Source organism: Oncorhynchus gorbuscha, linkage group LG15 (genome assembly GCF_021184085.1).
Source record: "Oncorhynchus gorbuscha isolate QuinsamMale2020 ecotype Even-year linkage group LG15, OgorEven_v1.0, whole genome shotgun sequence".
NCBI lineage: Eukaryota > Metazoa > Chordata > Actinopteri > Salmoniformes > Salmonidae > Oncorhynchus > Oncorhynchus gorbuscha.
The window spans coordinates 4,441,492-4,458,153 of record NC_060187.1 but is presented as its reverse complement, the minus strand read 5'-3'; the positions used below and the strand labels follow the sequence as shown (position 1 = coordinate 4,458,153).

General features: G+C 45.6%; 1 protein-coding gene across 1 annotated transcript in view; it reads left to right on the top strand.

Annotated features, from left to right (window-relative positions):
* LOC123996450 (sushi, nidogen and EGF-like domain-containing protein 1) overlaps positions 1-16,662 on the top strand; it is a 157,517-nt gene that overhangs the window by 54,712 nt on the left and 86,143 nt on the right. The window contains exons 4-6 of the mRNA XM_046299819.1: positions 458-620; positions 12,845-12,970; positions 16,016-16,129. Coding sequence (XP_046155775.1) covers positions 458-620; positions 12,845-12,970; positions 16,016-16,129 — 403 coding nt within the window. The remainder of the gene's footprint in view (positions 1-457; positions 621-12,844; positions 12,971-16,015; positions 16,130-16,662) is intronic.

Sequence of the window (16,662 nt, the reverse complement as noted above, 5' to 3'; positions counted from 1 at the left end):
AAATAAATAAATAAATAAATAAATATATAAATACATAAATAAATATATAAATAAATAAATAAATATATATAAATATATAAATAAATATAGAAATAAATAAATAAATATATAAATATATAAATAAATAAATACATAAATATATAAATCAAGTAAAGTTGTATTCAGCTGTATTCGGCTCATGCGCTTCGATTTAATTTGATTTAATTTGATTTGATCTTAAACTCTAAACAAGGATTTTTGGGCCTCTTGGGGAACTGGGAGATTTGAGAGAGATTTCCTTTTCAGATGGAATTAAAATTATCAGACAACATGCGATTGGCTAGCCATCAAGAACTTACCCGTAATCTTATGGGCCCTGGTTAAAACTGGTGGACAGCAATGAGTGTAGGGTACCATTTGGGACACGGATCAAGTGTGGTCTCCTCACAGTCACTCTAAACTGTGTCTCTCCTGATAGGCAGGTTTTAACGCTGGCGACGGGAAACGCTACTTCAACATCCCGGGGTCTCGTACTGATGACATGGTGGATGTGGAGGGAACCACCAACGTAGGTCGCCCCGGGAGATGGGTGTTCCGGATCGACAATGCCCAGGTGGAGGTGGGTGGCTGCAACCACTCAGGTAAGATCGAGGAGGGACATTTATTAATAATTACTATTATACATTATTTCCATTCTGTAAAGTGTGTTAAAAATGCAATTCATTTGGATTTGATAGGGCATTTTCTAAAGGGAAAATAGTTCTGAGAGAAGAATGTTGTATGATACTAACATCAACCTCTTTCATCAATCTCTCCTCCTCACTAACTAACTGTTATGTCTCTACTCACTAACTAACTGTTATGTCTCTCCTCACTAACTAACTGTTCTGTCTCTCCTCACTAACTAACTGTTCTCTCTCCTCACTAACTAACTGTTCTGTCTCTCATAACTAACTGACTGTTCTGTCTCTCCTCACTAACTAACTGTTCTGTCTCTCCTCCTCACTAACTAACTGTTCTGTCTCTCCTCACTAACTAACTGTTCTGTCTCTCCTCACTAACTAACTGTTGTCTCTCCTCACTAACTAACTGTTGTCTCTCCTCACTAACTAACTGTTCTGTCTCTCCTCACTAACTAACTGTTCTGTCTCTCCTCACTAACTAACTGTTCTGTCTCTCCTCACTAACTAACTGTTCTGTCTCTCCTCCTCACTAACTAACTGTTCTGTCTCTCCTCACTAACTAACTGTTCTGTCTCTCCTCACTAACTAACTGTTGTCTCTCCTCACTAACTAACTGTTGTCTCTCCTCACTAACTAACTGTTCTGTCTCTCCTCACTAACTAACTGTTCTGTCTCTCCTCACTAACTAACTGTTCTGTCTCTCCTTACTAACTAACTGTTCTGTCTCTCCTCACTAACTAAATGTTCTGTCTCTGCTCACTAACTAACTGTTCTGTCTCTCCTCACTAACTAAATGTTCTGTTCTGTCTCTGCTCACTAACTAACTGTTCTGTCTCTCCTCACTAACTAACTGTTCTGTCTCTCCTTACTAACTAACTGTTCTGTCTCTCCTCACTAACTAACTGTTCTGTCTCTCCTTACTAACTAACTGTTCTGTCTCTCCTCACTAACTAAATGTTCTGTCTCTGCTCACTAACTAACTGTTCTGTCTCTCCTCACTAACTAAATGTTCTGTCTCTGCTCACTAACTAACTGTTCTGTCTCTCCTCACTAACTAACTGTTCTGTCTCTCCTTACTAACTAACTGTTCTGTCTCTCCTCACTAACTAACTGTTCTGTCTCTCCTCACTAACTAAATGTTCTGTCTCTGCTCACTAACTAACTGTTCTGTCTCTCCTCACTAACTAACTGTTCTGTCTCTCCTTACTAACTAACTGTTCTGTCTCTTCTCACTAACTAACTGTTCTGTCTCTCCTCACTAACTAACTGTTCTGTCTCTCCTCACTAACTAACTGTTCTCTCTCTCTTCACTAACTAACTGTTCTGTCTCTCCTCACTAACTAACTGTTCTGTCTCTCCTCCTCACTAACTGTTATGTCTCTCCTCACTAACTAACTGTTGTCTCTCCTCACTAACTAACTGTTCTGTCTCTCCTCACTAACTAACTGTTCTGTCTCTCCTCACTAACTAACTGTTCTGTCTCTCCTCCTCACTAACTAACTGTTCTGTCTCTCCTCACTAACTAACTGTTCTGTCTCTCCTCCTCACTAACTAACTGTTGTCTCTCCTCACTAACTAACTGTTCTGTCTCTCCTCACTAACTAACTGTTCTGTCTCTCCTTACTAACTAACTGTTCTGTCTCTCCTCACTAACTAAATGTTCTGTCTCTCCTCACTAACTAACTGTTCTGTCTCTCCTCACTAACTAACTGTTCTGTCTCTACTCACTAACTAACTGTTCTGTCTCTCCTCCTCACTAACTAACTGTTCTGTCTCTCCTCACTAACTAACTGTTCTGTCTCTCCTCCTCACTAACTAACTGTTCTGTCTCTCCTCACTAACTAACTGTTCTGTCTCTCCTCCTCACTAACTAACTGTTCTGTCTCTCCTCACTAACTAACTGTTCTGTCTCTCCTCACTAACTAACTGTTCTGTCTCTACTCACTAACTAACTGTTCTGTCTCTCCTCCTCACTAACTAACTGTTCTGTCTCTCCTCACTAACTAACTGTTCTGTCTCTCCTCCTCACTAACTAACTGTTCTGTCTCTCCTCACTAACTAACTGTTCTGTCTCTCCTCCTCACTAACTAACTGTTCTGTCTCTCCTCACTAACTAACTGTTCTGTCTCTCCTCACTAACTAACTGTTCTGTCTCTACTCACTAACTAACTGTTCTGTCTCTCCTCCTCACTAACTAACTGTTCTGTCTCTCCTCACTAACTAACTGTTCTGTCTCTCCTCACTAACTAACTGTTCTGTCTCTCCTCACTAACTAACTGTTCTGTCTCTCCTCACTAACTAACTGTTCTGTCTCTCCTCACTAACTAACTGTTATGTCTCTCCTCACTAACTAACTGTTCTGTCTCTCCTCCTCACTAACTAACTGTTCTGTCTCTGAGAGAAGAATGTTGAATGATACTAACATCTGTTATGCAGGTGAATGAGGACCCAAAAGCGACTTGGCGAAAACAGAGTCTTTAATCCAGTAAAGTAAAATACAATCAAAAAACACAACTTCCACTCGTAATGACGAGAACCGACTGGAGACTCGATCTTGAACAGCAGGTTGCCTCGGGAAGGCACTTGAACCTAGCAGACTCAGACACCTGCTCACCACGCAGCATCTGAGGGAAACACGACACGACAGGGCGATACACAAACACAGCACGGTGAACAATAGATAAGGATCCGACAGGGCAGGAACGGAAAACAAGGAGAGAAATAGGGACTCTAATCAGGGAAAAGGATCGGGAACAGGTGTGGGAAGACTAAATGATTGATTAGGGGAATAGGAACAGCTGGGAGCAGGAACGGAACGATAGAGAGAAGAGAGAGAGGGAGGGGAGAGAGAGGGATAGAAAAAGGGAACGAACCTAATAAGACCAGCAGGGGAAACGAACAGAAGGAAAGCATAATGACAAGACAATATATGACAAAACATGACAGTACCCCCCACTCACCGAGCGCCTCCTGGCGCTCTCGAGGAGGAACACTGGCGGCAACGGAGGAAATCATAGATCAAACGGTCCAGCACGTCCCGAGAAAGAACCCAACTCCTCTCCTCAGGACCGTAACGGAAAAACGAAAAAAGGGAAACTAGGGTACTACTCTAAAAAAAAATGAGACACGGGTAGAGAACTGAAAACTTTAGAGCAAACAGGACCAAACAGGCCAGGAGAGTAACAACTAGGGACAGACTGAGACACAGCAAGGGCAGGAACAAGAACCGGAGAGATGCGATGGCAGGAACAGACTGAGACCCAGCAAGACCAGGAGCAGAAGCAGAAAAATACGCACAAGGGTGGACCCCATCGTCAGTATCGGAGCGCTGGGACAGAATGGCTCCCACGCCCACCCCCGACGCGTCAACCTCAACAATAAACTGTTTAGTGACGTCAGGTGCAACAAGGATAGGAGCGGATGCAAAACGCTTCTTAAAGAGATCAGAACAACAATCATACGACCGGTGAGGAGGAAGGGAGTTGGTTCTGGACCGACTGAAGACCGTGCGCAGACCATGATATTCCTCCGGCACTCCTGTCAAATCACCAGGTTCCTCCTGAGAAGAGGGGACAGAACAAACAGGAGAAATAGCAGACATTAAACACTTCACATGACAAGAAACGCTCCAGGAAAGGACAGAACCACTAGACCAATCAAAAGAAGGATTATGACACACTAGCCAGGGATGACCCAAAACAACAGGTGTAAAAGGTGAACAAAAATCAAAAAATAAATGGTCTCACTATGGTTACCAGATACAGTGAGGGTTAAAGGTAGTGTTTCACATAATATACTGGGGAGAGGACTACCATCCAAGGCAAACATGACCGTGGGCTCCCTAACTGTCTGAGAGGAATGTCATGTTCCCGCGCCCAGGCTTCGTCCATAAAACAGCCCTCTGCCCCAGAGTCTATTAATGCACTGCAGGATGCTGCCGATCCGGTCCAGCGTAGATGGACCGGTAAAGTAGTACATGTACTTGACGGAGAGGACCGTCTAGTAGCGCTTATCAGTCGCCCTCCGCTTACTGATGAGCTCTGGCCTTTAACTGGACATGAAATGACAAAATGACCAGCGGAACCGCAATAGAGACAGAGGCGGTTGGTGATTCTCCGTTCCCTCTCCTTAGTCGAGATGCGAATACCCCCAGCTGCATGGGCTCAACACCTGAGTCAGTGGGGAAAGACGGTAGTGTCGGAGAGAGGGGAGACACAGTTAACGCGAGCTCTCTTCTATGAGCTCGGTGACGAAGATCTACCCGTCGTTCAATGCGAATAGCGAGTTCAATCAAAGAATCCACGCTGGATGGAACCTCCCGAGAGAGAATCTCATCCTTAACCTTAGCGTGGAGTCCCTCCAGAAAACGAGCGAGCAACGCCTGCTCGTTCCAGTTACTGGAGGCAGCAAGAGTGCGAAACTCTATTGAGTAATCCGTTATGGATCGATTACCTTGACATAGGGAAGACAGGGACCAGGAAGCTTCTTTCCCAAAAACTGAGCGATCAAAAACCCTTATCATCTCCTCTTTAAAGTTCAGATAATTGTTAGTACACTCAGCGCTTGCCTCCCAGATAGCTGTGCCCCACTGCCGAGCCCGACCAGTAAGGAGTGATATGACGTAGGCAATCCGAGCTCTCTCTCTTGAGTATGTGTTGGGTTGGAGAGAGAACACGATATCACACTGGGTGAGAAAGGAGCGGCACTCAGTGGGCTGCCCAGAATAACAAGGTGGGTTATTAACCCTAGGTTCCGGAGGCTCGGAAGAACCGGAAGTAGCTGGTGACACGAGACGAAGACTCTGATACTGTCTTGAGAGGTCGGAGACCTGAGCGGCCAGGGTCTCAACGGCATGCCGAGCAGCAGACAATTCCTGCTCGTGTCTGCCGAGCATCGCTCCCTGGAACTCGAGAGTAGAGTAGAGAGAATCCATAGTCGCTGGGTCCATTCTTGGTCGGATCCTTCTGTTATGCAGGTGAATGAGGACCCAAAAGCGACTTGGCGAAAACAGAGTCTTTAATCCAGTAAAGTAAAATACAATCAAAAAACACAACTTCCACTCGTAATGACGAGAACCGACTGGAGACTCGATCTTGAACAGCAGGTTGCCTCGGGAAGGCACTTGAACCTAGCAGACTCAGACACCTGCTCACCACGCAGCATCTGAGGGAAACACGACACGACAGGGCGATACACAAACACAGCACGGTGAACAATAGATAAGGATCCGACAGGGCAGGAACGGAAAACAAGGAGAGAAATAGGGACTCTAATCAGGGAAAAGGATCGGGAACAGGTGTGGGAAGACTAAATGATTGATTAGGGGAATAGGAACAGCTGGGAGCAGGAACGGAACGATAGAGAGAAGAGAGAGAGGGAGGGGGAGAGAGAGGGATAGAAAAAGGGAACGAACCTAATAAGACCAGCAGGGGGAAACGAACAGAAGGGAAAGCATAATGACAAGACAATATATGACAAAACATGACAACATCAACCTCTTTCATCAATCTCTCCTCCTCACTAACTAACTGTTATGTCTCTACTCACTAACTAACTGTTATGTCTCTCCTCACTAACTAACTGTTATGTCTCTCCTCACTAACTAACTGTTCTGTCTCTCCTCACTAACTAACTGTTCTCTGTCTCCTCACTAACTAACTGTTCTGTCTCTCCTCCTCACTAACTAACTGTTCTGTCTCTCATAACTAACTGACTGTTCTGTCTCTCCTCACTAACTAACTGTTCTGTCTCTCCTCACTAACTAACTGTTCTGTCTCTCCTTACTAACTAACTGTTCTGTCTCTCCTCACTAACTAACTGTTCTGTCTCTCCTCCTCACTAACTAACTGTTCTGTCTCTCCTCACTAACTAACTGTTCTGTCTCTCCTTACTAACTAACTGTTCTGTCTCTCCTCACTAACTAAATGTTCTGTCTCTGCTCACTAACTAACTGTTCTGTCTCTCCTCACTAGCTAATTGTTCTGTCTCTCCTCCTCACTAACTAACTGTTATGTCTCTCCTCCTCACTAACTGTTATGTCTCTCCTCACTAACTAACTGTTGTCTCTCCTCACTAACTAACTGTTCTGTCTCTCCTCCTCACTAACTAACTGTTCTGTCTCTCCTCACTAACTAACTGTTCTGTCTCTCCTCCTCACTAACTAACTGTTCTGTCTCTCCTCACTAACTAACTGTTCTGTCTCTCCTCCTCACTAACTAACTGTTGTCTCTCCTCACTAACTAACTGTTCTGTCTCTCCTCACTAACTAACTGTTCTGTCTCTCCTCACTAACTAACTGTTCTGTCTCTCCTCACTAACTAACTGTTCTGTCTCTCCTCACTAACTAACTGTTCTGTCTCTGCTCACTAACTAACTGTTCTGTCTCTCCTCACTAACTAACTGTTCTGTCTCTCCTCACTAACTAACTGTTCTGTCTCTACTCACTAACTAACTGTTCTGTCTCTCCTCACTAACTAACTGTTCTGTCTCTACTCACTAACTAACTGTTCTGTCTCTCCTCACTAACTAACTGTTCTGTCTCTCCTCACTAACTAACTGTTCTGTCTCTCCTCACTAACTAACTGTTCTGTCTCTCCTCCTCACTAGCTAACTGTTCTGTCTCTCCTCACTAACTAACTGTTCTGTCTCTCCTCACTAACTAACTGTTCTGTCTCTCCTCACTAACTAACTGTTCTGTCTCTCCTCCTCACTAACTAACTGTTCTGTCTCTCCTCCTCACTAACTAACTGTTCTGTCTCTCCTCACTAACTAACTGTTCTGTCTCTCCTCACTAACTAACTGTTCTGTCTCTCCTCACTAACTAACTGTTCTGTCTCTCCTCCTCACTAACTAACTGTTCTGTCTCTCCTCACTAACTAACTGTTCTGTCTTTCCTCACTAACTAACTGTTCTGTCTCTCCTCCTCACTAACTAAATGTTCTGTCTCTCCTCACTAACTAACTGTTCTGTCTCTCCTCCTCACTAACTAACTGTTCTGTCTCTCCTCACTAACTAACTGTTCTGTCTCTCCTCCTCACTAACTAACTGTTCTGTCTCTCCTCACTAACTAACTGTTCTGTCTCTCCTCACTAACTAACTGTTATGTCTCTCCTCACTAACTAACTGTTCTGTCTCTCCTCCTCACTAACTGTTATGTCTCTCCTCACTAACTAACTGTTCTGTCTCTCCTCACTAACTAACTGTTCTGTCTCTCCTCCTCACTAACTAACTGTTCTGTCTCTCCTCACTAACTAACTGTTCTGTCTCTCCTCCTCACTAACTAACTGTTATGTCTCTCCTCACTAACTAACTGTTCTGTCTCTCCTCACTAACTAACTGTTCTGTCTCTCCTCACTAACTAACTGTTGTCTCTCCTCACTAACTAACTGTTCTGTCTCTCCTCACTAACTAACTGTTCTGTCTCTCCTCACTAACTAACTGTTCTGTCTCTCCTCCTCACTAACTAACTGTTCTATCTCTCCTCACTAACTAACTGTTCTGTCTCTCCTCACTAACTAACTGTTCTGTCTCTACTCACTAACTAACTGTTCTGTCTCTCCTCCTCACTAACTAAATGTTCTGTCTCTCCTCACTAACTAACTGTTCTGTCTCTCCTCACTAACTAACTGTTCTGTCTCTCCTCACTAACTAACTGTTCTGTCTTTCCTCACTAACTAACTGTTCTGTCTCTCCTCCTCACTAACTAACTGTTCTGTCTCTCCTCACTAGCTAACTGTTCTGTCTCTCCTCACTAACTAACTGTTCTGTCTCTCCTCCTCACTAACTAACTGTTCTGTCTCTCCTCACTAACTAACTGTTCTGTCTCTCCTCCTCACTAACTAACTATTCTGTCTCTCCTCACTAACTAACTGTTCTGTCTCTCCTCCTCACTAACTGTTATGTCTCTCCTCACTAACTAACTGTTCTGTCTCTCCTCACTAACTAACTGTTATGTCTCTCCTCACTAACTAACTGTTCTGTCTCTCCTCCTCACTAACTGTTCTGTCTCTCCTCACTAACTAACTGTTCTGTCTCTCCTCACTAACTAACTGTTATGTCTCTCCTCACTAACTAACTGTTCTGTCTCTCCTCACTAACTGTTATGTCTCTCCTCACTAACTAACTGTTCTGTCTCTCCTCACTAACTGTTCTGTCTCTCCTCACTAACTAACTGTTCTGTCTCTCCTCACTAACTAACTGTTCTGTCTCTCCTCCTCACTAACTAACTGTTATGTCTCTCCTCACTAACTAACTGTTCTGTCTTTCCTCACTAACTAACTGTTCTGTCTCTCCTCCTCACTAACTAAATGTTCTGTCTCTCCTCACTAACTAACTGTTCTGTCTCTCCTCCTCACTAACTAACTGTTCTGTCTCTCCTCACTAACTAACTGTTCTGTCTCTCCTCCTCACTAACTAACTGTTCTGTCTCTCCTCACTAACTAACTGTTCTGTCTCTCCTCACTAACTAACTGTTCTGTCTCTCCTCACTAACTAACTGTTCTGTCTCTCCTCCTCACTAACTAACTGTTCTGTCTCTCCTCACTAACTAACTGTTCTGTCTCTCCTCACTAACTAACTGTTCTGTCTCTCCTCCTCACTAACTAACTGTTCTGTCTCTCCTCACTAACTAACTGTTCTGTCTCTCCTTACTAACTAACTGTTCTGTCTCTCCTCACTAACTAAATGTTCTGTCTCTGCTCACTAACTAACTGTTCTGTCTCTCCTCACTAACTAATTGTTCTGTCTCTCCTCCTCACTAACTAACTGTTATGTCTCTCCTCCTCACTAACTGTTATGTCTCTCCTCACTAACTAACTGTTCTCCTCACTAACTAACTGTCTGTCTCTCCTCACTAACTAACTGTTCTGTCTCTCCTCACTAACTAACTGTTCTGTCTCTCCTCACTAACTAACTGTTCTGTCTCTCCTCACTAACTAACTGTTCTGTCTCTCCTCACTAACTAACTGTTCTGTCTCTAACTGTTCTGTCTCTCCTCACTAACTAACTGTTCTGTCTCTCCTCCTCACTAACTGTTATGTCTCTCCTCACTAACTAACTGTTCTGTCTCTCCTCACTAACTAACTGTTCTGTCTCTCCTCCTCACTAACTAACTGTTCTGTCTCTCCTCACTAACTAACTGTTCTGTCTCTCCTCACTAACTAACTGTTCTGTCTCTCCTCCTCACTAACTAACTGTTCTGTCTCTGCTCACTAACTAACTGTTCTGTCTCTACTCACTAACTAACTGTTCTGTCTCTCCTCACTAACTAACTGTTCTGTCTCTCCTCACTAACTAACTGTTCTGTCTCTCCTCACTAACTAACTGTTCTGTCTCTCCTCACTAACTAACTGTTCTGTCTCTCCTCACTAACTAACTGTTCTGTCTCTCCTCCTCACTAACTAACTGTTCTGTCTCTCCTCACTAACTAACTGTTCTGTCTCTCCTCACTAACTAACTGTTCTGTCTCTCCTCACTAACTAACTGTTCTGTTCTGTCTCTCCTCACTAACTAACTGTTCTGTCTCTCCCTCACTAACTAACTGTTCTGTCTCTCCTCACTAACTAACTGTTCTGTCTCTCCTCACTAACTAACTGTTCTGTCTCTCCTCACTAACTAACTGTTCTGTCTCTCCTCCTCACTAACTAACTGTTCTGTCTCTCCTCACTAACTAACTGTTCTGTCTTTCCTCACTAACTAACTGCTCTGTCTCTCCTCCTCACTAACTAACTGTTCTGTCTCTCCTCACTAACTAACTGTTCTGTCTCTCCTCCTCACTAACTAACTGTTCTGTCTCTCCTCACTAACTAACTGTTCTGTCTCTCCTCACTAACTAACTGTTCTGTCTCTCCTCACTAACTAACTGTTCTGTCTCTCCTCACTAACTAACTGTTCTGTCTCTCCTCACTAACTAACTGTTCTGTTCTCTCTCCTCACTAACTAACTGTTCTGTCTCTCCTCACTAACTAACTGTTCTGTCTCTCCTCACTAACTAACTGTTCTGTCTCTCTCCTCACTAACTAACTGTTCTGTCTCTCCTCACTAACTAACTGTTCTGTCTCTCTCCTCACTAACTAACTGTTCTGTCTCTCCTCACTAACTAACTGTTCTGTCTCTCCTCACTAACTAACTGTTCTGTCTCTCCTCACTAACTAACTGTTCTGTCTCTCCTCACTAACTAACTGTTCTGTCTCTCCTCACTAACTAACTGTTCTGTCTCTCCTCACTAACTAACTGTTCTGTCTCTCCTCACTAACTAACTGTTCTGTCTCTCCTCACTAACTAACTGTTCTGTCTCTCCTCACTAACTAACTGTTCTGTCTCTCCTCACTAACTAACTGTTCTGTCTCTCCTCCTCACTAACTAACTGTTCTGTCTCTCCTCACTAACTAACTGTTCTGTCTCTCCTCACTAACTAACTGTTCTGTCTCTCCTCACTAACTAACTGTTCTGTCTCTCCTCACTAACTAACTGTTCTGTCTCTCCTCACTAACTAACTGTTCTGTCTCTCCTCACTAACTAACTGTTCTGTCTCTCCTCACTAACTAACTGTTCTGTCTCTCCTCACTAACTAACTGTTCTGTCTCTCCTCACTAACTAACTGTTCTGTCTCTCCTCCTCACTAACTAACTGTTCTGTCTCTCCTCACTAACTAACTGTTCTGTCTCTCCTCACTAACTAACTGTTCTGTCTCTCCTCACTAACTAACTGTTCTGTCTCTCCTCACTAACTAACTGTTCTGTCTCTCCTCACTAACTAACTGTTCTGTCTCTCCTCTGTCTCTCCTCTAACTAACTGTTCTGTCTCTCCTCACTAACTAACTGTTCTGTCTCTCTCACTAACTAACTGTTCTGTCTCTCCTCACTAACTAACTGTTCTGTCTCTCCTCACTAACTAACTGTTCTGTCTCTCCTCACTAACTAACTGTTCTGTCTCTCCTCACTAACTAACTGTTCTGTCTCTCCTCACTAACTAACTGTTCTGTCTCTTCCTCACTAACTAACTGTTCTGTCTCTCCTCCTCACTAACTAACTGTTCTGTCTCTCCTCACTAACTAACTGTTCTGTCTCTCCTCCTCACTAACTAAATGTTCTGTCTCTCCTCACTAACTAACTAACTGTTCTGTCTCTCCTCCTCACTAACTAACTGTTCTGTCTCTCCTCACTAACTAACTGTTCTGTCTCTCCTCACTAACTAACTGTTCTGTCTCTCCTCACTAACTAACTGTTCTGTCTCTCCTCACTAACTAACTGTTCTGTCTCTCCTCACTAACTAACTGTTCTGTCTCTCCTCCTCACTAACTGTTCTGTCTCTCCTCCTCACTAACTAACTGTTCTGTCTCTCCTCACTAACTAACTGTTCTGTCTCTCCTCACTAACTAACTGTTCTGTCTCTCCTCACTAACTAACTGTTCTGTCTCTCCTCACTAACTAACTGTTCTGTCTCTCCTCTGTCTCTCCTCACTAACTAAATGTTCTGTCTCTGCTCACTAACTAACTGTTCTGTCTCTCCTCACTAACTAATTGTTCTGTCTCTCCTCCTCACTAACTAACTGTTATGTCTCTCCTCACTCACTAACTGTTATGTCTCTCTCCTCACTAACTGTTGTCTCTCCTCACTAACTAACTGTTCTGTCTCTCCTCACTCACTAACTGTTCTGTCTCTCCTCCTCACTAACTAACTGTTCTGTCTCTCCTCACTAACTAACTGTTCTGTCTCTTCTGTCTGTTCTGTCTCTCACTAACTAACTGTTCTGTCTCTCCTCACTAACTAACTGTTCTGTCTCTCCTCACTAACTAACTGTTCTGTCTCTCCTCCTCACTAACTGTTATGTCTCTCCTCACTAACTAACTGTTCTGTCTCTCCTCACTAACTAACTGTTCTGTCTCTCCTCCTCACTAACTAACTGTTCTGTCTCTCCTCACTAACTAACTGTTCTGTCTCTCCTCCTCACTAACTAACTGTTCTGTCTCTCCTCCTCACTAACTAACTGTTCTGTCTCTGCTCACTAACTAACTGTTCTGTCTCTCCTCCTCACTAACTGTTCTGTCTCTCCTCACTAACTAACTGTTCTGTCTCTCCTCACTAACTAACTCTCGTCCACAGCATCTGTGTGTCCACACCTTCGACCCTGTCTGAATGGAGGTCTCTGTCTCTCCTCCTCACTAACTGACTCTCGTCCACAGCGTCTGTGTGTCCACACCTTCGACCCTGTCTGAATGGAGGTCTCTGTATTGATGACTGCATCACCGGCAACCCTTCTTTCTCCTGCTCCTGTCTGGCTGGGTTCACCGGAAGGTGGTGCCAGATAGGTCAGTCGGTGAACTTTAACCTTTGAACCCAATCACCCCTTGCTTGACCCCAGTCACCCAACTGCTCCGCTCTACTGCATTACATGTCCTCCTTGTTCAGAAACAACCCTTTTTCCCTCTCCCCCTCTAGACAACCTGTGGGCATCTGAGAGCATTTGATTGGTTGAATTTAAGCCATATTGCTTGCACCTGTCCATTCCTCTCAGATCTGGTGTTTTAGGGGTTAGTATACGATCTCGTGGATAGAAGCTAGGGGTTAGTATAAGATCTCGTGGATAGGTGCTAGGGGTTAGTATACGATCTCGTGGATAGGAGCTAGGGGTTAGTATCGATCTCGTGGATAGGAGCTAGGGGTTAGTATACGATCTCGTGGATAGGAGCTAGGGGTTAGTATACGATCTCGTGGATAGGAGCTAGGGGTTAGTATACGATCTCGTAGATAGGTGCTAGGGGTTAGTATACGATCTCGTGGATAGGAGCTAGGGGTTAGTATACGATCTCGTGGATAGGAGCTAGGGGTTAGTATACGATCTCGTGGATAGGAGCTAGGGGTTAGTATACGATCTCGTGGATAGGAGGTAGGGGTTAGTATACAATCTTGTGGATAGGAGCTAGGGGTTAGTATACGATCTCGTGGATAGGAGCTAGGGGTTAGTATACGATCTCGTGGATAGGTGCTAGGGGTTAGTATACGATCTCGTGGATAGGAGCTAGGGGTTAGTATACGATAATATAATAATAATATATGCCATTTAGCAGACGCTTTTTTCCAAAGCGACTTACAGTCATGTGTGCATACATTCTACGTATGGGTGGTCCCGGGAATCGAACCCACTACCCTGGCGTTACAAGCGCCTCATGGATAAGAGCTAGGGGTTAGTATATGATCTCGTGGATAGGAGCTAGGGGTGAGTATACGATCTCGTGGATAGATGCTAGGGGTTGTTTCTGGACAGGGCTCCACGCCCCTCCTCCTCTCTCCTCTTATCCGAGGTGAAGGGGATAGGTACTAGGGGTTGTTTCTGGACAGGGCTCCACGCCCCTCCTCCTCTCTCCTCTTATCCGGGGTGAAGGGGATAGGTACTAGGGGTTGTTTCTGGACAGGGCTCCACGCCCCTCCTCCTCTCTCCTCTTATCCGGGGTGAAGGGGATAGGTACTAGGGGTTGTTTCTGGACAGGGCTCCACGCCCCTCCTCCTCTGTCCTCTTATCCGGGGTGAAGGGGATAGGTACTAGGGGTTAGTATACGATCTCGTGGATAGGTGCTAGGGGTTAGTATACGATCTCGTGGATAGGAGCTAGGGGTTAGTATACGATCTCGTGGATAGGTGCTAGGTGTTGTTTCTGGACAGGGCTCCACGCCCCTCCTCCTCTCTCCTCTTATCCGGGGTGAAGGGGATAGGTACTAGGGGTTAGTATACGATCTCGTGGATAGGTGCTAGGGGTTAGTATACGATCTCGTGGATAGGTGCTAGGGGTTAGTATACGATCTCGTGGATAGGAGCTAGGGGTTAGTATACGATCTCGTGGATAGGTGCTAGGGGTTAGTATACGATCTCGTGGATAGGTGCTAGGGGTTAGTATACGATCTCGTGGATAGGAGCTAGGGGTTAGTATACGATCTCGTGGATAGGTGCTAGGGGTTGTTTCTGGACAGGGCTCCACGCCCCTCCTCCTCTCTCCTCTTATTCGGAGTGAAGGGGATAGGTACTAGGGGCTGATTTGGGATTTGGGGTCCTACTCCATACTCGGCCAGTCAGCTTGTCAAAGCTGCGTTCCATCTGACTTTCCAACTGGATAACATTTTTCCTTTCGGGACATATGCTTTTAATAGGATACGAGGGCACTGCCAGGTCTCTCTGCTCCTCCTGCCAGGTCTCTCTGCAACACTCCTCCTGCCAGGTCTCTCTGCTCCTCCTGCCAGGTCTCTCTGCTCCTCCTGTCAGGTCTCTCTGCTCCTCCTGCCAGGTCTCTCTGCTCCTCCTGCCAGGCCTTTCTGCTCCTCCTGCCAGGTCTCTCTGCTCCTCCTGCCGGGTCTCTCTGCTCCTCCTGCCAGGTCTCTCTGCAACACTCCTCCTGCCAGGTCTCTCTGCTCCTCCTGCCAGGTCTCTCTGCTCCTCCTGCCAGGTCTCTCTGCAACACTCCTCCTGCCAGGTCTCTCTGCACCTCCTGCCAGGTCTCTCTGCTCCTCCTGCCAGGTCTCTCTGCAACACTCCTCCTGTCAGGTCTCTCTGCTCCTCCTGCCAGGTCTCTCTGCAACACTCCTCCTGTCAGGTCTCTCTGCTCCTCCTGTCAGGTCTCTCTGCTCCTCCTGTCAGGTCTCTCTGCTCCTCCTGCCAGGTCTCTCTGCTCCTCCTGCCAGGTCTCTCTGCAACACTCCTCCTGTCAGGTCTCTCTGCAACACTCCCCCTGCCAGGTCTCTCTGCTCCTCCTGCCAGGTCTCTCTGCAACACTCCTCCTGCCAGGTCTCTCTGCAACGTTCCTCCTGCCAGGTCTCTCTGCTCCTCCTGCCAGGTCTCTCTGCAACACTCCTCCTGCCAGGTCTCTCTGCAACGTTCCTCCTGCCAGGTCTCTCTGCAAGGCTCCTCCTGCCAGGTCTCTCTGCAACGCTCCTCCTGCCAGGTCTCTCTGCAACACTCCTCTTGCCAGGTCTCTCTGCAACTCTCCTCCTGCCAGGTCTCTCTGCAACACTCCTCCTGCCAGGTCTCTCTGCAACTCTCCTCCTGCCAGGTCTCTCTGCAACTCTCCTCCTGCCAGGTCTCTCTGCAACGCTCCTCTTGGACAATTCTACTAAATCAGCCTTGTATGTGTTGACTGGAGAGTACAGTGACTCTATCTACCCTCATGACTCTCTCTCTCGCTTTCTCTCTGTATGTTTCTGTGTGTGTGTGTTTCTGTGTGTGTGTGTGTGTGTGTGTGTGTGTGTGTGTGTGTGTGTGTGTGTGTGTGTGTGTGTGTGTGTGTGTGTGTGTGTGTGTGTGTGTGTGTGTGTGTGTGTGTGTGTGTGTGTGTGTGTGTGTGTGTGTGTGTGTGTGTGTGTGTGTAGATGTAGATGAATGTTCGTCCTACCCCTGTCAGAACGGAGGTACCTGCTCAGACCAGGTTAACGGGTTCACCTGCCAGTGTACACCTGGGTTTACAGGGACAGTCTGCCAAACAGGTACGGTACCCACTCTACCTTCACACCTAACCATCTAACCATCTAACCACCATCTAACCACCTCTAACCATCTCTAAACATCTAACCACCTCTAACCATCTAACCACCTCTAACCATCTAACCACCTCTAACCACCATCTAACCAACTCTAACCACCTCTAACCACCTCTAACCACCTCTAACCACCTCTAACCATCTCTAACCCTCTCTAACCGTCTAACCATCTAACCACCTCTAACCACCTCTAACCATCTCTAACCCTCTCTAACCGTCTAACCATCTAACCACCTCTAACCACCTCTAACCACCTATCCACCTCTAACACTCTCTAACCACCTCTAACTGTCTAACCATCTAACCACCTCTAACCACCTAACCACCTCTAACCACCTAACCACCTCTAACCCTCTCTAACCACCTCTAACCGTCTAACGATCTAACCGTCTCTAACTATCTAACCACCTCTAACCATCTAACCGTCTCTAACTATCTAACCATCTCTAACCATCTAACCACCTCTAACCACCTCTAAC